The 22,684-nt window shown below is 38.2% G+C and overlaps 1 protein-coding gene across 2 annotated transcripts in view; it reads right to left on the reverse strand.

Moving 5' to 3' along the window:
• The window catches only part of LOC106947689 (VPS10 domain-containing receptor SorCS1-like), a 59,227-nt gene extending 36,650 nt beyond the window's left edge, over nt 1-22,577 (reverse strand). For both annotated transcript variants that reach the window (XM_015032865.1, XM_015032864.1), the window contains exons 1-3: nt 21,528-22,577; nt 1,157-1,224; nt 126-225 (exon numbers count right to left, since the gene is read on the reverse strand). In XM_015032865.1, coding sequence (XP_014888351.1) covers nt 126-225; nt 1,157-1,224; nt 21,528-22,160 — 801 coding nt within the window. In that variant the 5' untranslated portion in view covers nt 22,161-22,577. The remainder of the gene's footprint in view (nt 1-125; nt 226-1,156; nt 1,225-21,527) is intronic.
• Nucleotides 22,578-22,684: the final 107 nt, after the last annotated feature.

Genomic DNA, 22,684 nt, shown 5'->3' on the forward strand with positions numbered 1-22,684 from the left:
CACAGCTTGCATAGATGAACGCAGCCCGCTTGTGCATTATCGCAATGTTGTGCAAAAGACACTCTGCCTGTAAATTTATTCAGCGCAGGCAGGATTTTGACATGGCACACAGACAGAAAACTCACCTTCCTTTTGTTGTTTGGACTCACATACAGGTAGCTCAGTATGCTCTTGGTCCCCACTTTCTCGTTAAGTTTTTCATACGTGGTCCCATAATCAGTTGACCTGTAATTGAATTACAGGTCAAAGTAAATAGGTTTGAGTGGTGGCTAAAGGACAACAGGGGCTTTAATAGTTATGATGCTGACGGGATCGTTAGGCACATCAAGCAAGCAGAAAATTACAGCAACAAACATCCTGAGGCAATTTGCTGAACGAAACGAGATTTTTTAGAGCTCAAAATGAACAAATATAACCCGTGTGTCATAAATGGGAAAAAATATGATATCAAAAGTCCTCCTACTCCAATATTTGTTGCATAAAATGTGTAGAATCCAAGAATGAATTTACTTGAAAGCTGAAATTGCTAAAATGTTGAACTCAAACCTATTGAGTTTAGAAAAAAAAAATAAAAAAAATAAAAAAAAAAAAGAAAAAAAAAAAATATTTAATTGCTGTACTTTTTTTTAAATATGCAGGTTATTTTTACATGGTTGTGTTTTTTTCATAGAATAATTTATTTATTTATTTATTTTTGTCATTGTCTTATAATTTAAATTGCCATGCTTTCTTCCTTCCTTTCTTTCTTTACTTAAAATGTAGGTGACTTCTACAAAAAATACACTAAAATGTAGTTGCAAACGTGAAAAAGTTCAAGGGATATTGAAACTTTTCCAAAATAGTTACAGCATACTTCATGTTGATTATTATTATTATTATTATTATTATTATTATTATTATTATTATTATTATTATTATTATTATTATTACTATTATTAAGAGTGAAGGTGTCAAAAAGAAAAAAAAAATGTATAAGCATTACCACAATTCAGATATCTAACCACAACTGAACATTTAGCAGAGTGCAACCATTTTATGTCAGAAAATATGTTTAATGTCAAATCTATACTAATAAGCTACAAATGCTATAATTGCACCATTAATTTCTTCTGATATATAAGCATTATTAATGTTGAAAATAGACAGAAGAGCTTACCTCCACAAAGAACTCTCCGTTACTCTGCCAGAGTTGAAGTCGTAGTATTTCGTCAACATGAGTATCACCTGCAAAACAGATCAAACAGGTCACTGTGAAGGAGTGTGTGATGACTGCAGACCAGCAGCAGTGAAGTGCCACACAGGCCCTTTTCCAGACATGACATTACTTTAAAGGCTCCAGTTGATCTGTTAAAGTGCCAACATTCAGTCCCTCAGACATTTGTCATATTGGCATTAATCTCCATCATGCTTCACTAGGACACACCTCTGAAATTAAAGGGGAGACGCACAGAAGGGATGGAGGGTAAATCTTGTTAATTGTCCCAGCCTCATGATAGAAACATGGCTGTCTGTGATAATTAAAAAATAAATAAATAAAATAAAACATATTCCTAATTATTTTAAGTTACATAAAACCACTTATTTATTTTATCTTCCCAATTCTCCTTGTTGCAGTGGGAGGGGGGGAAACGCCCCACAGCTCCAATCTCAAACACAGAAATGGTTTGTCTGCTGATGCAACTTCTGACTTTCAGTGCATTAAGACACTCCAGCTAAGTATAAAATGTTCTGTACTCAGCAGGCAGGAAAACACATAGCTTCAATCTGTTCTTCTGCTCTGATTCAGGCAGTCTCCATCAGTTATGATAAAGAAACTGAACCACATCCGTCACCTGAGGGAACACCTAAAGCCGCAGGCATAGACTAATGCTGTGTTACAGTTGCGCTCAAAACTGGAAAATTCTTACTTCCCAGTTGGAAAAATTAAACTGGAATGCCATTCTAAGTCAGATTTTCCACTGGGAAACTGGGAACAACTCTGACTACCCCCAATTACAACTTGTAAGGCCGACTGTTGCGTTTCAAAATATCCGCTCCTGTCACAAACAGTAGTAAGCCGTAGTGGAAACATGTTTTTTTACAAGCCACATATGCAAGCGCACATCTAAAATCAATAGCGTCTGCAACTCAAAACTAAGCAAATTAAAAGTGGTGTTTGCTTAAGGAGAGTAAATCTTAAAATGATGCTAGTAAGAGGCACAGCAGACAATGTCTATGAGTGTCAGCATGTTGAAATTCCAACTATTTAAATAGAACAGGTACCGCAAGGCTGACGTCAAAAACAAAAAGTGAGGGAAAGGTGGCAGAAAGAAAGAGAGGAAGATAACAAAAGAAGGTGGTATAGAATTCAAAAGAAAGTGAGAGAGATGAGAGGAAGGAGAAACAGAAGAGAGGAGAAACCAACAAGATTAAGATTTGTACATACCGCATTTAACAGCTCATTATTCAGAATACAGCAACATATTACAGGAAACTGTCAATGTTGCGGAGGAAATTTGGAAAAAGGAAATGCAATTTTATTGTGTAGGATATATGAGATACAAAGCAAATTAATATTGGAGAAATTCAGGAGAAATTAAAGAATCCATTAATTCAATAAATATACTGCAAGGAAATTCAAATAGTAAAAGCATTGACTTTTTAATTGTTTTTTTTTTTTTGTTGTTCTGGACTGGGATTTTTTTGGGGGGCACAAAGTTAATTAATGAATATGATAATATAAAAGAGAGAGAGAGATAAATAAAATTGACATGTTGAGCCACACTCCATACAAGTAGGTGGCGGTAATGCACACAGAAAAATAAGTCTGATGTCAATCACAAATCTGAGTTCCGACTCTATTTCCACTTTTATCTACAGACAGCTAGTCTGGCCATTATCTTCCTATGCAGCTCAAAAAGGGGGCTGGTTTTAACTAGACCAACAGCTGGCCTCCCTTATCTGTTTCCTCGGCTCTAATGTTGCTAGAAAATTTAGACGTACCTAAAAACTCAGATATAACATTTGGAGGCTGGTAAACATTAATACCTGCATTGTGTATTTGTATATTGATGTTACTACCTCCTTTGGGAGATGCAAAGTTGCAAAGCAGTTCTGTCCATGGTATTTAGATGTCAAATATAATAATATCGCACAAGCAGTAAACTGAAATAAGTAAGTAAGTACGGAAAGCCAAATGTGCCACAATTCAATAAATTAAAATGACCCAAAATTTTTATTTATATGAAACTGTTAACAAAACTTTAGATGCATGTATCAAATAAATTAATCTATCTGTGTCTTTAGCAAAAAAATAAAACAAAACAAACAAAAAAAAACGTATTAATTGAAATGATTTGTAATTTTATAAATATATTTCAAGGTCATGTGCTGAAGATATTAATTTATTTTATTTATCCACTTAACAAATCAAAACCTCTCACAGGTGCTATGGAAAAGTACTGTTAATCCAATCTAACTGTTGCTGTGCAGGTTAGCCAATCTAATACTAGGATTTACTTAGTAAGATGCTAGCCTGGCCATTCCCTCCCTGTGAAATTCTGCTCGACAAAACAATCTTGCTTACAGTAATGTTGGGGCTTTCTCCCTTTCACTCGGATTTTCTCCAGTAGATTTTCTACCGAACCAATCAGAGGACAGAAGGAGAAGTTTTGAATGATGATGTCAATTTTCTGCACGAATTAAAAATTATCACAGAGTAATATATTGAAACCGTAAAAGTATATTTAAAAGTTATTTATTTATATTTTTGATGAACCGGTTCTAAGGTGTCAAATGAAAAAAATCACAAAGCATGGATCTGAAATGATGGGGAAGAAGGGAAGATAAAAAATATATATGTACCTTTTTTAAAACATGATTGCAAAATAAATCAAATTTCAAAGTAGTTACATAGTAATGGACATCTTGGTTGAAGTACCACCTCCAAATAATTTGTTCTGAGCCAGAGCAGGCTGTCAGTTGGTCTACATGTGATAAGTTTACTTGTTTTAAACTCATTAAACGTTTTTAACTCCACTCTTACTCCCACAAAACTAATTCAGAAATCAGAAGTTACACCAACATCTCAAACTGTGTGCAAGTCCTTTTACAATTTTCTCACAACATGATGCTGCTCTGCCACAAAAATCTAACAAACAGGCTGCATTGGATTACTGTAAAACTATAATGAAGCTGGATGGGAGTAGTTGGAATTTAAGATTTTGCTTTAATCAGAAGCCGCATGGATGATTCAGTGCACTTCAATCGCTGTTTTAAACTGAGTTAGTGGTTTGTTTGCTTTTTACAGAAGCAGAAAAAAAAAGACTGGATGCTGAAGCTAATAATAAATTGTGGTGTTTGATGCTCTGGAGAGTGATGTTATTTTCTTTTCTTTTATTATTCAACTGTGCAATTTGTTTGATTCCTCTGACAAGCTGATCGTATCGTATGCCAAATTAACCCAATGCAGCTGTGCAGCTGTTAATGTGACTGCAAGAGGTCAGACTTGACAGATTTCTGATACAATACAGTTGGCAACTGTGAAGCACCAGCAATATAATTAGCATATGATTTTGACGCATTCGGTTGTTTCTGACCTATTAGAAAGCAGCGTGCATTTAAAATTGGCTGTACGAACACAGAAGTAATACAAATCTGTATATTTAGTCTCACATAAAGGCGGCTTCGTTTCATTTAGAATATTAATGACATATTCCCCCCATGTTGTCCCCTGTAGGTCTTTTGTTGATGCATGTCAGCATGATTTAGATCCGCATAAAATATCTGAATTAAAAAAAAAAGAACCTGAGTTGTGTATAAAGAATGAACAGTAATTATAAAACAATTTCTACACCAACTGTTAACTAACTATTGTGCATAAGGACAAGTAAAACCAAGAGGCAAATTTGAAGTACTGCTAAAAGCATTGCAGGGATAAAGAAGACATGTGAGTCAACTAAGCATAATATTAGTTCTGATCAAATCAAATAACTTGAGCTTTACTCAGAGAGTCTACAATTTGAGGTCAAATTTTTCTGTGCAAATTCTGAGCAGTCTCAGGGAAGTTAACCAGGAGAAGCAGGAAAAATCCCAGTGGGCCCACTGGGATTATGGGCCATAAGGGCCGGTGTTAATTTAAGTCAGTGACTGGAATGAAACAAAGAAGACAGACCAGACTCAATGCACCTAGTATAGTTTCCAGCATTATGGTACATTGCTGTAAAAGAGACATATTCCTTCTGTATTTACTTTTTTTGTCCAATTTATGTTTAGTATTATCTAAAATTAAAGGTAACATTATCATGACCCGAACAAAGACAAACAATTTCATTCATCAGAGAAAAACAAGGATCCGAATAATCTAGGCTGTTGGTGGTGAGGCTTTAGAGTCAGAACAACCAGCAGCACAGGAATAAAGTTTGAACTTTTGAAGATAAAAGGGAACTGGCCGACAAGAGAGCCCAAGCAATTTGCATAGCTGCAATGCAACAACTGCTGAGGATATGCATAAACTCTTTTGCTTGTTAAGAAAACAAGTTTTGAAACTGCAAAGAAACATGTTCACCCTTGAATGAGTATGAGGGTATTTAAAAGAGAAAATAAATGAGTAAATTTAAGTAAATGAGTCAATAAATAAGTTATTGACTTACTTTCAATCTCAGGCAATATTTCCAAGTATTTATTTATTTATTTTTTAAGTTACTGCAAACTTAAGTGGGCCACTCCGAGGCAAGAAGCTCCTGGTAAAATGAATCCCCCTCCGACCCTGATACTGAGAATAAACTCACGTCAGAGGAACTTACAGGCAGAACATGCTGCTATAAGTGTTTAACAGCTTTCATAATAAGAGTTCAAGATTTCTTTTTTGTAAATTATTACTTTACAACAATGTTGAGGGTAATTTCTTAAGAAAACATTAAAATTTTAATCAAAGCAGTAGTTGATTTTAATCATGCAACTACTGCTCTTTAAAGCCTTGTTTACTGCTTTAAAGATTCATTTTTCTTCATCAACAGGAATCAAATCAAAGAAGCACAAGAGGAAGCTTAACTTTTGTCTTTATCTCTATAAGTTCTTCCTTGAAAAAAGCCATTTTTAAAAGTAGAAACCCACAACAGTCAGTGGGGGAGGAAAAAAAAAAAACTTGTGCTGTTATACAAATTAATTGCCAGAATGACATCCTGCCCGTGTTTGCAACCATAAAGCTTGGGCATCATACTGCTCTTTAGGGGAAGCCCTTCTGTGTATCTTGCAGATCTACTTCCTAATTATCAACTGTTATGAGTGGATGGGGTGACACTGATGTAAAAAGAAAGTGGTCCATCATGGAAACAAGGGTCCCTCACCCCCCCCCCCCTCTGTCCTGCAGCTGAAACAAAGTTTTATTATACCTCTGTCTGGCCCTGCATAAACGAATACTACGTGACTATACATATATTTAAAAACACTTAAGTGAAAGTCAAAAATCTTAAAATTGAATCTCAATTACGTCATTTTGATTCTGGAGAGAAATATATGCAAATGATGCACAGTATTCTTTATTCTTAAAACATTTTTTTTTTCCTGTTTCTTGCTTGGTAAACAATCTAAAATAGATAGATGCTTGTATTTGGTTTCTTGAGTCAAAAACCACACCTTCCCAAAGATTTTCTACTTAAATACTAATGTTTAATTCATTTTTATTCCTCTTTTCTGTAATCTTCTTGCAAACACACAGTCATTAAAAATATTGACATTCATTTATTATTTATCCCCTCCAGTCTTCAATTTTTCTTATTATTCATGGATCCCTGCACAGCTTGCGATTCCCATCATGACATGTCTTACCTTATTCATGCATAGTAAATATTAAATCGGATGCCCAAATATGATAATAATTAACATTTACAACTGAAAGTTAGTCCAAGTTTGTTCTCACCTTTTTATAAAAGTATGATACTGTTTTAAGGAGTTCCCTTTTTTTTTTTTGCAATTATCTGCACAGCTTGGTACAACTTTGGTCCCGATGTCCAGACTGGGCTGCAGAGATTTATGATCTACCAGTAAACTAGTTGTACACCGTCCGAAGGTCATACCATCACTGACAGAGTCATTTACAACAAAACAACTTGGATGAGTTGGAAAAGTAGAACAAAATGCATACCTTTCCCTTCTTCTGTACTGGAATTAATCACAGGCGTTTACTTAGGAATAATCAAACAGCTGCAGTGGGATACATAAAGCCTTGTTACTGACTGGAGAAGCCTTCTTTCTTAGGAGCGGCGTTTCATGGCTGTAGTTAACACATCAATACAACAATACAATATTCACTTTGTAGTTGTCAGGAGTCAGCTGCTTGAAGCTCAGCATGACCTGCAAACCATTATATTGTTATTTGAAATCACCAGATGAAGGATCTCCTTTTAATGATTAGAAAAAAAAGACCAGGTAGCAGAGAGGCACACTCTGTTTCCTGCATATTTTCGCCTACCTCTCCCTTTGAATTCCAACAAACATGTACTGCCGCACTCATTAGACTACAACAGCACAAACATGTCCCCAAACTGGATTACCAGACATCCAAGAGAAAGCGAATTGATTTCTCAGCTCTAATCCTTTGTAAATCTCGACCCTTGGAGCTAAATGTATGGAGATGAATTTGATCATTACGTCTAAACAAATGGAGGCCTAATGGGTGACTTTCAGGGGATTACTGGTGTGAAATGAAGCTGTTAAATGGGATATAGCTGTCCAGACAATGCAAAACAAACTCTTTTTGCTGAAGAAAGAAACAATTGACACGAGAGCACTCTCTGAAATCCATTCCCACTCTCAGCGGCCCGCTGATCCAGCCTCATCAGCTGTTGGAATTAAGTTGCCTCATCAATAAGACTGTCATCACATTTAGCAACAGCAATTAAACAGATGGATGATTCCATAATAGCAATTGTTACAGGAGTAAGTGATTGGAATATCAATAATAATGGTAATAAAAAAAAATTGACGTAGCTTTGATGAATCCAAGCTCGCAAATGCAACAGTGCGGTGGAAAAAAAAAAAAAAAAAGATTGCTATTAAAATAATTTTAGGAAGCTGTATCTGTCAACATCAACCGAATGTGTTGAGCTAATGAACCGCTTCATGCTCTCTAGATTACAAATACAAATCTGAGCGTATTTTGAAAGGATGTCATATGGCATACCAACATGAATAACGGCATAATTGTGAAGTGAAGGAAAGATTTATGGTTTTCAATTGAAAAAAAAAAAAAAGAAAAATATGACCTTATTTCACTTCTACAGACTAAAATATTTACCCATTTCATCTTTGCAAAATAGACAGCATCCAGCTCAGTCAGCATGGGTTGAGAGTATACCTTCACTTTTACCCCATGGTATGTTGGTATGTTCTCAAGTGAATGTAGGTCTGTATTTTCACAAAATTATTCTTAAGCATGAATTCACTTAAATCCAATCCCTTTAATTGTGCTTGCGCTCTGTAGTCTTGAGTATTTTGTAGTCTGGTACATTTTTTTTTCTGCATTTAGCTGTAATAATCTTACCATCAACTCAGACAAGCTTCCCTGTCCCAGCTGAAGCATGATGCTGCCAACACCATGTTTTAATGTATAGCGCACTCATATCTATAGCAAGAGGTAAAAAGGTGCATTTTGGCATCATTGACCAGGGCATTGTCTTTCATGGGTCTTGTTATGCCCCTTTACTGACATTAAGAAACTTGAAATGCCTGCAGGATCCTTACTATAATCAAGCAGGACCTGTATCGATGCAACAGATGTACTAACATCGTATGCATGTTAACAATGAAAATGAGAGAGAAAAAGGGAAAAACCCAAGTGGTCAAAAAATACTACAGACCCAATGTGAATAAAGGGAACATGTTTAAAATGCATTTATAATATACAGCAATTCCAATAGGAACAATGTTCACCAAAAGTGCCAAATTGAATTTCCATGTAACTTAAATGTATTTTAAATATGTTCTACTTTCTCTATAGGGTGCCTCTGAGTGTTATTTTGGCCACTTTTATAGCTATTTTCTTTTCTTTTCTTTTTTTTTTCTACAGGAGAATTTTTCATAAACCAAAAAGCCTCATCTGTAAGAGATCTTCTTATGGCTTTTTTTTTTTTTTTTTCCCCAACAATGGCCTTCATCCTGCCACTTTTCTGTACAAGCTACATTTGAAGAGTGCACAGCTAATAGCTCTCTTGTTGACAGCCACTCCCACCAGAGCTGGAGATTTCTAAAATGTTTCAACAGTTATCATGAGCCTCTCTTGGCTGCTTTTCCTTGCTTGTCAGAGGACGCCCATGTCTTGGTAGGTTCGAATGGTATTTCCTTCTTTGAGTGATGGACTGAAGAGTGCTTGCTTATTACTGCTTATTACCCTAACCCTGCCTTTAAACGACTCCACAACTTTATCCTCTGGGTTCCATGATGTTGTTTCGTCACTGATGTTTGCTAACAAACCACTGAAGCCTTCGTGGATATCTATATAGAAGTCCAGCATAAATAAAAATCTTGATATCTATGTCAAGATTTATATTTATCCTGGACTGGGTTTAATGAAGGCGTCCATGAACCCTCAAATATATATATATATATAAAAAATATTTCACTTTCAATATTTTTCAAACACCCTGTGTGGATCTGTCCTCATAGAAATCAAATAAAATACATTGACGCTTGAGGTGTGAACATTTTTACAAGACATGGTAGGCGATTGAAAAACATTAAGATTTCTCACAGTCAATATTACAATTACGACTAAAGGAATACCAAAATAATAAGGTGAAACAGACGATAGCAGTGGAACAGAAGATCCACCTCTACAAATTAAAACAACAACAAAAAAAATACAATCCAGTGAGTTGAAATCCCTGATGCAAGTGGAATAGCCCCGGATGAAATTACCACAATAAACAGAATCACTTAACACCTTTCATGACAGCAGAACTCTCTACTTCAGTTCCACTCTGTGTTGCCCTGTGAAATCTCCCAGCAGCCACCGGGGCCAGTGGCACAGCAGCGCGCTGCCGCCGCACTTCAATACCACCTGAGCAGGACGTAAAATGTGCAGAGGCTTTTGTCTGTCACATCAATTTATATCAGTTCATTAACAAAGGCAACATTTCCTCGTAGGCCAGCTGTTGTGCTAAAGTCGGCTTGTTTGAAGTCGGAGCGGTTGGCTCTACTGCGTGCGTCAGGTCACGGCAAACATGAATCATAAAAGAAGCATCACAATATCGCTTTGCACAATGTAAACTGCCCACGCCCTCATAAAGCTTGAATATTCACAGATGCTGGTTAATCACGGCAGAGAAAGGAAGCAGTTTTAGTAATAAAGTTCAACTGGAGTGTGACTTGTGGTGTAATTCTACCGATGTGTGAACAACTTAGCTGTACTTTCAGCGGGCTCACTTCAGACACTTTGTGTTACAGCTGTGGCTTTCAAGCTGAACAGCAAGTGTCTGCATTTATTAGGCACCTCCTGCTGAGACATGAGCACCATGTCCAAGTAGAAGCTTGGTTGATAGACCCTCTGAAACGACTTCCATCTTCTTTAGGCTTATGCCCTCGCGTCGCTGGCTCTTTCACCGTAATTGAAAGCCCGAGCCAGTTCGGCCTCTTGGACACAGCGGCCCGCTGAGCTTGAAAAGCCTCCAAGTGAACAGGGAGGGGCTCTGATCAATCCACGCAATTATTAGACAGCTATTGGTCTGGCACTTTTAACCCAAGCAGAAAGCTGTACCCGCTGGGCCACGAGCTCTGTGTTGTTTTTTTTGTTGTTTTTTTTCTCCAAAATCCTTTTAAATCTTCAGCACTCGATCTGTAATGTGGAAGTGCTGAGGGAGATGGTGAAAGATTAGTGGTATGTTCACAAACCAAAAGCTTCTTGGACTACTTAATAAAGTGCAATTCTTCTGACGAAGTGAAACAGCAGATGGGATAAATATGCCACGGATGGATTTTTTTTTTCGCCCATATGTCCTATTAGGCTCACCAACTGTGTTTGAGGTTTGCCAATAATGCATCACTATATAGCCAAAATAGAGAGCATGAATGACTGAAGCAAACTCATAGTTTTAAATATGAGGGTTTCCTACATAGGCCAGATGGTGTAGCTCATTTCTATGAGAATTGCAGGTGGTGACTATTATGTGAAAATGTTCTGAAGCCCGAAACGAGATGTAAACTAAGCAATGGCCAAAAATATATTAGGAAAAAAAAAAGGATGCTAACAAATGCAACTAACTGGGAGAGAGTTTCATAGATGCAACACAGAGAAAACAACACTTCAGCTGAAGACAGGAAAAGAAAAAAAAAACATCTCAACAAAACAAATCTCCTGACATATTATTTTAAGAGAGTGTCTCCAACAGCTAATTTCTTCCTTACCAGCTGCTGCTGCAACCATTCTGAGGCTTTCTGTTTTATTCTGAAGCCGCTCACGAAACTACAGTGAGTCACAAAAGCAAACAGGCTGAGCACACAGCATAAGTCTGATTTAAGCTGCCACACAAAAAAAAGTGAAGCACAAAAGATGTGTCTATGACACACAAAGGAGGAAAAAGAAAAAGAGGTGAGATCTCATTATGCTCCCCGCAAGTTAGCGTTATGCTTCTCTGGAAAAACAATCTTCACCTGATTTGGATTCTGAATTTCTGCTCCATTGGGCCGCATTTGGCAAAGAAGAAAGGAAACTTGGGAGGCAAGCACAGCTTGGTTATATATATAAAAAAAAACACACTCAGCAGGATCTGAAGGCGTCAGAGAAGCTCGCCATGGGAAGACTTGGTGACTTGACAGAGCTGAACTCAGACAGCCAGTGGTTTCTGTGCAGAGTTGAGTGTTAAGAGTCGATGTTTGTCCGTGCCGGAAAGGAGCACCACGGACCCAAAACTTGTCAAAAAAAAAAAAAACTTTTCTTAGTGCGACTTTCTCGCGATTCCCATCATTATGTTTTTCATGAATATATTTATGTGTGAGATGTTCACTCCCTGTAACAGTGAAACATCAAGCACACCCCCTCCCCTTCCACCCCGACTGCCTCCCAAAACTGTCCATCCCGGCCTCCTGGGAGAGAGAAGAACCCGTGAAGGTTCATGCTGAAAGCGTTCGTCAGGCGGTTGTCTGAGCATGTCAGCGCGCTTTATGAAGGAAGCTACATGTGTCCGGGAGGACCAAGAAAGCGAATGGCAATGAGATGGTGAGGAATTAGAAGGAAGGATAGTTTAGACTGTTTTTCCAACCCTAATACAGAATATATGTATACCAGGGTGAAATGCACATCAGCAGAAAACGGCTGCAGAAATCCGCCTTTATTGTTAAATTTAAATCTGTCCAACCACCTACATGGCTGTAAGAAACCGAGACACATAGATAGGAAATCTTCCTGATAGTCCTACTTACTAGACATGATTCTACTAATACCTCTAGAAAGCAGCAGGTAACCAGAGGTTCAGAAAATACAAAAAATGCCATCTTATTCTGATCAGTGAGTGCAAAATATAGGTGACAGCAAAATGCTTCATTGTGGTTCCTGTGACTGAGAGAAGAACACTGAATTTTTACTTGCTTTCCGTTTCAGTGGGATGTTAAAAATGACATCAGAGGAAGTTCGGAAATATGAAGGCTATGTAAAAAGGGACATTTATGTCATGTTTGAAGCTAAGAGAGAGAGAGAGACAGAGCAAAACTCTAATAGGGAGATCGAATGGAGTGCAAAGACACACAAATGGTTTTTTATGTTATGCTAACCACATAAATAGTTAATACAAAATGTTAAATATACTCTTGTATATTTTACAGTAACTGCAATCTGACACATGGTGGGATGTGAGCTCTGCTCCTGATTGACTGCTCACAACAGGCCTTTATCAGTGCTGTTCGCATGTCTTCCTATGTTATAGTTCTTGGAAAGTGGAATGTGCTAAAATATGGAAAAACATATTTTTAAGCAGCAGTGGAAACTACATGTTTGTAAAGTTACAACATTTCTAAGAAGGTATTGGCAGATTGAAAGTCTCATCACACATTCTTAAAAGGCTGCTATTAAATAAGAAGCTCATTGTTTAGTAGCATGAGTCATACAAGATTTATTTTATCATGCAGGAAGAACAAACAAATCAGTTTTTTTTAGTGGACATTAACAGTTAAAGGTAAAGGCATTTTAATTCAGATTCTCTTCTCTATCTTTTCCTGCTTCCTGTAAAAAGTTGATTTGATCATTTCAGTTTGAAATCTTTCTGCCCTTGTTTGATCAAAACTTATACGTTGAAGTATTGAAGGCTATCAGCTGTGAGGCAGGAGAAGCTTCAGCTGTGTGTTAACACAATGTCAGACAGGTAAGACATCAGTAGGAATCCTATTGTTACTGCCCATCAATCTGGTTAGTTTGTGAGGTCGACTTTAATTAGCAAGAAAAATTGAAATCGAACATAAACAATGAATGAAAGGCTAAACATTATAAGGGTTTATATCAGAAACATCATAAGGGTTTATATCAGAGAGAATCTGAAAGTGTCAGATAATATGTAAAAGTGAAAACAACAATCTCAGCAAGTACGGCTTCTTTTGAGGGTCACCAAGAGAAAACTTCTGGTCACGAAAAACAGCACGGCAGTACAGTCATGACATATAAAGCTACATCTGAGCAAAGTTACCATTTGGACTGACCACAGCTGAGTTGTGCTGTAACACACACACACACACACACAAAAAAAAAACAAAAAAACAATCACCACAAATCAGCACAAACACCGCACAACAACCTTCACGCACAGTGGTCGGGGGCTGATAATTTGTGTTTGCTTTGCAGCCACACAACCTGGACGCCATGCAGTCATTAAGCAAGCCGAACTCTTCTGTACACCGAGGTACTGCAGGGTCTTATGTGAGTCTCCCTGTTTGACAGCTGAAAATCAGGCCAAACTGGGTCATTCGCCATGAGAATCCCCCCCAAACACAGCAGTAACTCAGCAACAGGATGCCTGAAGAAGAGAATAATCAGGGGGTTTGCAAAGGCCATGTCAAAATCCAGAATCAAACTTAAGTATACAAGAGGATGATAAAGACTCAATTTTTTTCAAACTCCCGGCAGACTTAGAGGTGAATGTTTTATTCATCCCACCGGTTTGATTCAAAATGTACTTGAGACTGGACTCCATCAGAAATAAGGAAAATCAAGTAAAACAAGCAAAAAATTTTGAAAACAAAATCCACCACACTCAATAAGATAAACAACTTACTGGAAGCAGAAATTTTATTTAAGGCTATTAATGTGCACTAAAATATTTCAAGAGATAGGAATCCATTGAGTTCAAAAACTGGTTGAGTCCTAACCTAGAAAAAAAAATACACTATTGAGCTTTAAAGAGTATTGTCTGTCATGTGTTGACATGCATCTAAATAAACAGCTTCTCATCCTAAAAGCCCATTTTCTGATACTCAGTCTGTAGAATAGAAGATGACACCAGGAGCAGAGGAGGGAATTATGCAAACAATTGGATTGTCAGTATCTATAACTGATATGCAGGGACAACGCAGTAGCAATCTCATTTGTCAAAAAAGTTAAATTATAGCTTTTAGAGCTGAAGGTTATTCTGTAACCTATTGAAAAATAGGGATGTACTTAGTTTCTAACCTGATGCTTCTTTGCTTCAAAATGAATAATGGCACTGTCATTGTGTTGTTGTTTCTCTGCTGTTGTTTTTAATGTAGTTATTATTTAAACATTAAAGATCTGACATATTTGTAAGAATCTTGAGGTATAAACAAATCTGTCCTTACCTTAACACCTGCCGGTATTGTTCTTATTTAATTTGGACAGTAATATTGTTCCAATAATTAAAACTGAACACTTCAGCGTTTCTCAGACAGAGTCATTCTGGACTTTACAACCTACATGTATGTACTAGGTGTGTGTGTGTGTGTGTGTATGTGTGCGTGTGTGTGTGTGTGTGTGTGTGTGTGTGTGTTTATATATTGTATATTGAGTCATATATTTAAAGCAATTTATTTTCATTTTTATCTGATTAATTTTCATGATGGTTTGATGACCTGCTTTGATTTTGGCATACGACTTATAAAAAACCCAAAATCAGTTTCTCAGGAAATTAGAGAAGACATCCCCAGATTTAACAATTCAGAGGAGCTACGGTTATTATGGCAACCAGTAAGTCTTTAACAACGGAGCAGAGTCAAAGACTGACCTCCTCCATGCACAACACTCCACAGTTGCGGCATTTGATCCAAAAGGAGACTCAATCAAATATTTAGTGCATATACTGTACGGCAGATGAACACATTTTTAGTACTCATGGTTTCCGTGCTAACATAATTTTTATTAGTCTTGTGTAATATTCAAACTTTCTGAGAAACCGAATTTTGGGTTTTTATCAGCTGTAATCATCAAGGCTAACATAAATAAAGGTTTGGGATACATCACCCTGTGTGTAATGAATCCAAGAAATATGCAGTGATGTTATAATTCATCAAGATGCACCTGTATTACAATATCCAACTCCTGCTTTGTGTCACTCATTCTTGATTAGAAAAAAGGCAGACAGTTGCAAACAGGCATTTTATTTCACATTAAAATAAGCCCCAGATTATATAATCAACAAGTTGAAAATGTTCGGCTCGGAATCTAGTTATAAGATTTCAGCTCTTCTTTCTGTCACTCAACTTTCTCCTTACAAAGTTAGGTGACATTTAGATGAAATGTTGATCTTTTCTAGAGTTTTCTTAGATGTTAGATAATTAATCACAAAGCAATAGCCTTGCAGAGTCTTATAAACTAAGGCTGTCTTTGTGTGTATTTTTAACCTCTGTGAATAGGTAATAATTTGTAACTAACACGAAACTGTGTGTAGCCCTGGGGTTTGAGAACCACAAGAAGTGGGAGGGTTTATGTCTTTTGATAAGTACCTGGAGTTAAGAATGGGTAATGGAGTAACATAAATGTATATTTCAGTGATTTACCTATTGTAGAGTACGGAGAGGAATGAATTCCTATGTCTGAGAGTAACTGAGATTTACGAGGGGAAGTGAAGTGTAAAAAAAGAAAAAAAAAAGAGAGAGGATTCTGGAAAAAAAAAAAAAAAGGAGAAGGAGAGAGGAAGGAGAGAGGGGAATAGAAAGAAAGAGAGATTGGAACAATACGGAAAAAAAAAATCGTGTTAAACATAGTTGGCGAGTTAGAAATAAGATTATACGCAGAGTATAATTGATAATTGAGTAATGAGGAGTGTGGACCTGTTAACGAGGACTGCCACTGCTACTTTTTAGAGGACACTGCTGCAGGGCACGTGTGGGGGGAAAAGCAGCAAGATGGCGGGGACGTTTCCCTAAAGATAAAGAAAGCTACAAGAATCCTGCGTGGAGACGCTAAAGGGAAAGAAGAAAAGGAAAGTGGACTCGCTAAGCAGCGGTGACGGTGAGGACGTCGGCGGAGCGAGCCGGTTTCGTTGGTCCATCCGGTTCCAACAAGAGGAAAAGTAACAAGGACTTCTGCGTTCGTTTCGGCGAACTCAAACATCAACAGGCCTGCAACGGAAGCGTCCACGGGTATTGGACTCTGTGTGTGAGTGTGGGCCCTGGTGCGGATGTGTGTGAAGTTATATGCTGAAATGTGAAGTTGGTGTAAGTTTAAGAACTGTTAATGTTTGTAAATGTATATAAGGGGTTATAGAAGCTGTTATGTGTTAATTTCCTACCAACGTTCAGGGTAGAATAAGCCAGGTTAGTTTGTGGGATGTTGAAGATAAATAAGAAAAACAACTTTGTGTGTGGATGTCTGGATTGTTTTACTGGGAAGGTAAAAAAAAAACAGTAGTGGAGTAATAGCTACTTACATGAGGTAAACCGGCATGGTATCTACCTGAAAATCACGAACCCAAGTAGCCACCCTGCAAGTGAGTTAAAGTTCTGCCCTGAGAATAGGTGATGGAGCAGTGGGGTGCTACATGTGTCTTGTCAAACATTTGAAAAGTAGCTTGTGTGTAAATAGTTTGAAACTCATTGCTCTGATAATTTACTTTTCTCCCTTTTCTAGATATTAATATTTGTCAGGGAATTATTGGTCAGGCCTTGCTGGCTTATTATTTTTTACTATTTATTGCTTATTCTGTCATAGTGAAATTCTCATTTATGAAATGATCATAACAATTTGAAAGCCCTTCAGTTTTGCAATCCAATAGTAAAACCTTGCAAAACATAGAAGAGCTGCCATGTCCGGTACAAGCTACAGCTCTGATTCATGTTCCTGTACATTAGATTTCAATACCAAGGTATCAGCCATTGTACTTCAACATTTCACGTTGAAGCAATTAATCAACAGGCTTTAATGATTTGATTAAAAAAACACAGAGTGCAAAAGTATTAGATGATTAGCAGATGTTTATTCTAAACAAAACGTCTTGAGTTGCATTCATGCTGCCGCAGCCTTGAGCGGCTTTCCTGTGGGCCGTGTGTGTATGGCAGATGCATAATTTCAATCAACTTGTGTTCATCAAAGATTCTCTGAACCTTTATGATCATCCAAGGGTAAGACATTCTATGAAGGCGCCCATGTGAGGGGTTTTGAATCCAAAGGTCTTTAGAGTGCAGCAGAGCTTGTTCAGTTTCGTCCTCATTGTCCAAAGTTTGTCACTTTTGAAGTTAAGGTCTGAAGTTTACTTTGAAATATCAAAATCTGCTAATTTCAAATGGTTCAACTTAAGTTATTGGCTAAATGTCATAGACGTGCAACTCTATTTTGGAAGTAGATTAAGCTAATTTAATTATTCCACAGTTGAATTTCCTCACATAATATAAAAGGTGCAGTTTCTTTAGTTCTTTTTTTTTCAGCTGTTGTAGTTTTTCCTTTGGTTGAGAGACTAACAAGGGGAATCAAAAGGTCTAAATTGAATGTCGGTGTGAATGTGTTTGTCATTATATTTGCCTGGTGAGTCAATCAAACTGTCCTTGATCTTGCCCAGTGTGAGCTGGAGGGGAGGCATCAGCCAACCAAGACCTTCAACACATCGGTCCCATTTTTACTTCAACCCTCCTCGAGAAAAATATGAGAATTACATAGATAAAAAATATCTATCAGTGAAAACAATGTGCTCCTGTGCTTCCTGTATTCTTGAGTTGGAAGATTTTAAAGGTTTTAAAAGGGCTTCATTTTCGTAGTGTGAGCAAAATGTGTCATTAAATTATTGGATGATTTTTTTTTTTGTGAGTTTAAGTGCTGCTGTTTTGTTGTTTTTTTGCTGTTTCAAATCAATAAAGACTGATCTAATAAGGCGGAAATCAAATTTGGTGCTAATAGATAGTTTGACCTGACCACTTTCATCACTTTCCAAAAGATTAGCAGCATTAGCAGCCCCTCTAAGTCAGAGGCCATGGTTCTGATCCAAACCAGGTAGACTGCTCCCTCCGGGACTGGGATCAGTCTCTGCCTCAAGCAAAGGACTTCAAGTATCTTGACAACTTGCTCACAAGTTACAGAAGGAAAGGGAAAGCATAACTCTCGATTTACTGCTTTGTGTATGATTCGACCCTTTATGGCTAAGGGTTGCGTTACATGGATTTGTGACTGAAAAAGCTGAAAATCCTGGATAAATGGTTGGATGATCTCCCTCTGAAGTGGACCCCAGAGATAAAATGAGGGGAAGCTCAGAGTGGAGTCACTGCTCCTCTGCGTCAAAGTTGAGATAGTTTTGATATCTAGAAAGCCTCTTTTTGTGCTTCCCTCCAGAGGTTTACTATGGAAATCCCTTTAGGACAAGAGTCTGGAGCAGACGTAGAACTCACTACAGGGACTATTGGTACATCTTATTAAATTAGAATGTCATCATTTTTTCATTTTAATAATTTAATTCAAAAAATGAGACTGATACATTAGATATTCTAATTAGACAGCAAAGGGAAGCGCCCTCACACTTTCTGGTAGACTTGCTGATTTCCAGGCTTGGTAAAACACAGAGGACAAAAATCAGCAGAACACTTGGCACTTAAAGAAATCCCTGCTCAGGGAGGCTTTGCACTGGACCCCAAAAAGCTCTGATTCTGTGCCTCTCCTCTCTTTTTCAACACTGTGGGACCTTGATTATCAAATGAAATGCAAAATTCGCTTTCTTCTGAAGACACTGGGCCACTGGGTAACAGTACTGTCCTTTTTCTCTTTAGTCCAGGTAGGATGCTTTGGAAAGTGTGTCTAAAACAATTAGCACATTTCCTGGACTTGTCTGTGAGTATAGTGGCTCTTGAACCTTTGATTCCAGCTGCAGTTCACAACTTGTGCATCTCAACTACACTGTTGATATGACTTTGCTGCACATTCTCCTTAAGCATGTGACTGTCCCTCATTTGTGCGCCCTTTTCTACCACACACTTTAATTCCTCTCAATTCTTCATCATAAAGTTTTTTACTGATTAACTAAAATAAACGTTCACTTTGATGATGATTAAATTATTGAGATCTAACTCTACATGCTGATGGCACGTAGGGTAATACAATGTAACCACAGAAAATGATTTCAAAAGCCGAAAATAAGGACATAGATCTGAGATAAACAGCTATGCTGATGATATACATGTGTGCATGTCTTACTACTCCTGCATTCACTGCCTTAGATGATTTTATCTCTTCAAAACGTCCAATGTCTTCTGCCTCTGACCTAATCTTAATATCTGTTTCCAGACAGCAATTTTGGATTTTAACATTACTTAACATAAATTAAATTACAGCCGCAAATGACTTTCAACTGATCTCAGATATGAAACCATCCAACTGAGCTCATTCTTTCATCCTTAGCTGATCAGACAACTGAGTTTGGTGTCATAGCAAACTCAGTTCAGTTGAGGGTTTACAAATAATTCAGATCATACCTCTTGACTAAAAAGCGTCCATGTAGCAAGCTGTGGTTTTAGTTAAATATGACGGAGCCCCAAATAGATGTTGACATTCCTTGCTCGCACATGAGGCTCTAAATGGAGACAGAGCTTGTTACAAGGAATATTCCCTGTTGTTTTAAGTGCTTCCGCACTGGCTCATCTTCTCCTCGCAGGGTTTGTGGAGCTTTAAGACCACAGAAGTCACCAAGTGGAAATTGCAAGCTGTGGTAGATACCAAAGGCAGGCGAACTCTGTAAGCATTTGGAGCACTATATATAAGTATAAACCCTATATATATATTTTTTTTTATTATTTTTTTTTTGTGTGTGTGTGTGTCCAACTTATAGTTTCAATTGAAATGTTTAGCACATGTGACCATTTTTGATTATGCTATTTGACAAGACAAGAATAGCACCCCAAGCCACATAGCACTGTCCAGTGAGACAACTTCTTTGGACAAAACAAAATTGTACCCAAATAAGTTTTCCATTTCTTCTTGGTAGACATAAATTAATAAAAAACTTGGCCATAATTCGGGAGGGTGGCTAATGAAATAGGAATATGAATCTTAGCTTTCAGTGATGCATCAGTAGATAATGTAATAACAGCCCAGGGCTAATAAGGATAGAATAATATTTTATAATTATCTTTATCTTAATAAATAGGTCATAATATAACAAGTTTCTTTCTTTTTTTGAGTGGTTTTGTGTGGGACTCTGAGGTGTGGTGACAGCTGTGTGGGGAGCAGAAGGAAGGGTTTAAAACAGGAGATCATTCAAGAAAAAGCCACCGTTGTCCATTTTTATTCAAACTGTGATCTACTGGAAGTAGATCACAGTTTGAATTCTTTATTATTATCATTATTATTAGTATTATATTTTTGTTAGAGCTGCACAACATATTAGGTCACAGTAGTGACTGAAATTGTGATGTCTCCAATATCTCAGTTACTTGTTTGCATGCTTTATCGCTTGGAGGCATTATTTCATATGCAGTTCGGTTAGGAGCTATGCACTCCAACTCTACATGCTAACGATGTCCAACTGTGAATGCTTATGGGCTTTTTTGCTCTCCCCTAATTTAGATTCAAATTTTTTGCAGGCCTTTTTTTTTTTTTTTTTTTTTTTTTTTGTACAAGGTAGATGAAAGTTTCAATTTAGGCCAAAAAAAGAGAGAGATACCTTTATAACTACTTTTACACATGAATGTATTAAGTATTTTAAATAATCATAGAACAAAAACAAAGGGAAACAGAATAAGCTTTATCGAGAGGACCAGATGGAATCACTATGACGCATTCCTCCTCTTTTGGAAATATATTTTTTGAACTTATAAACAAGATCATTTGGGTAATCTTACAGATAAAACATGTCTCTATATATTCCAACAACTATGCAGTAATAAGTTGTGTTCGTGAGTGATCTGTGTGCGACACAAAGGAGATGGAAGGCGGCCACAGGCACACGTGGATATCAGCCACCAAACTCTGCGATCTGTCAGCATTCTTAATTTTTCACCTCTTTCCCGTGACTACGGCGCAGGACAAAAGCTTCAAATTTAGCCACGCATACCACAGATGCGTGAGTGAGCGCTGACCACACTGCGTCAAAAGACAGCCGTGCGTAAAAATGTGGAGCGCCACAAAGTATTGGTGTACTTACGCTGCTGTTTTGTCCGGACCAGTGCACCATCGCCTGGTTGTGAGCCGTGTCCCCGGCGAGGGCAAACGTTGAACTTGTGAGCTCGAACTCCTCCTGGTCCGAAACCGAAGCATCCTCCACACCCTCGCCCCGGAATCCGGACCAGGTCTCTGCGCTCCTTCGCACTCTCCACGCGACCGCATCTGCGTTCCCGGTCGAGTTGAAGCTGTTACCTCTCTCTTCACTCGCGTTATTAGGAGAGGGGCCGGAGGCGCCCGGAGGAGGGTGGGAAAGTTTCTGATGGCCCCCGTCTCCCTGCGGACCACTTGTCTCATTCTCCCCCGGCCGCGGCTGTAGTTTGAATGAACTTTCTTCACTCGCGACTAATTCCGCAGCGCCGTCTTCCCCCTCTCCGCTGGCGCTGAACGACTCCTCAACAAATCCGACGAATTCTTCACCGGGAGCTGCGTCGGAACCCGCCTGGTCCGGGGCCGCTCTTTCCCGGGGTACCGCCACGACAAGCGGCTGCTGGCACTGGCGAATGCACCTTACCTCCGCCTTTGTTCCGCCCAGGATGGAAGTTAACGACAACAGACAAATCCACTCGGAGAAAAAAAGGATGAAAAAGCAGCAACCGAGACGCGTCTCCATCATGCATTGATTCCGACTTTAGAGTTTTGAGAATAATTGTGTTTTAATCAGGAGCGATTCTTTTTTTTCCCCACTCTCTCTTTCTCTCTCCCTCCTGTCATCACCTGGTAAAGAGGAGTCTGCGAACGCACTGTGGGGAGGTGCAGCAACGCGCGGACAAGGGTTCCCAAGTACTGATGCAAACGATGCATCAGAGGAGGAGCTGGAGGCTGAATCCTGCATGAGAGAGGCGCGGGGGCACACTCCCGCAATCCTCATCTTTGCCTGCTTTAAGAAATAAACTTGTTATCTTAATTAAGCTATATGTCACCCCTGGGCCTGAGCTGTTTTTGATATGCACTGTGCTGCATGTTACTACACTATATAGGTTATTTGATGGCATAAAATTAAAATTCCTTGAGAGGTTCTAAGATGATGATGATGATGAGGGGGGGCAAGTCTAGAATCATTAGTGGATCTCCATCTGCTCCCTCCTGTGCTGGAAAGTAAAGGGGGGCCGGGGGGGGGGGGGGCAACAAGGGGGCCCC

This window comes from Poecilia latipinna, unplaced genomic scaffold (assembly GCF_001443285.1).
Source record: "Poecilia latipinna isolate Pla-1442-1.1 unplaced genomic scaffold, P_latipinna-1.0 Scaffold252, whole genome shotgun sequence".
Lineage (NCBI taxonomy): Eukaryota > Metazoa > Chordata > Actinopteri > Cyprinodontiformes > Poeciliidae > Poecilia > Poecilia latipinna.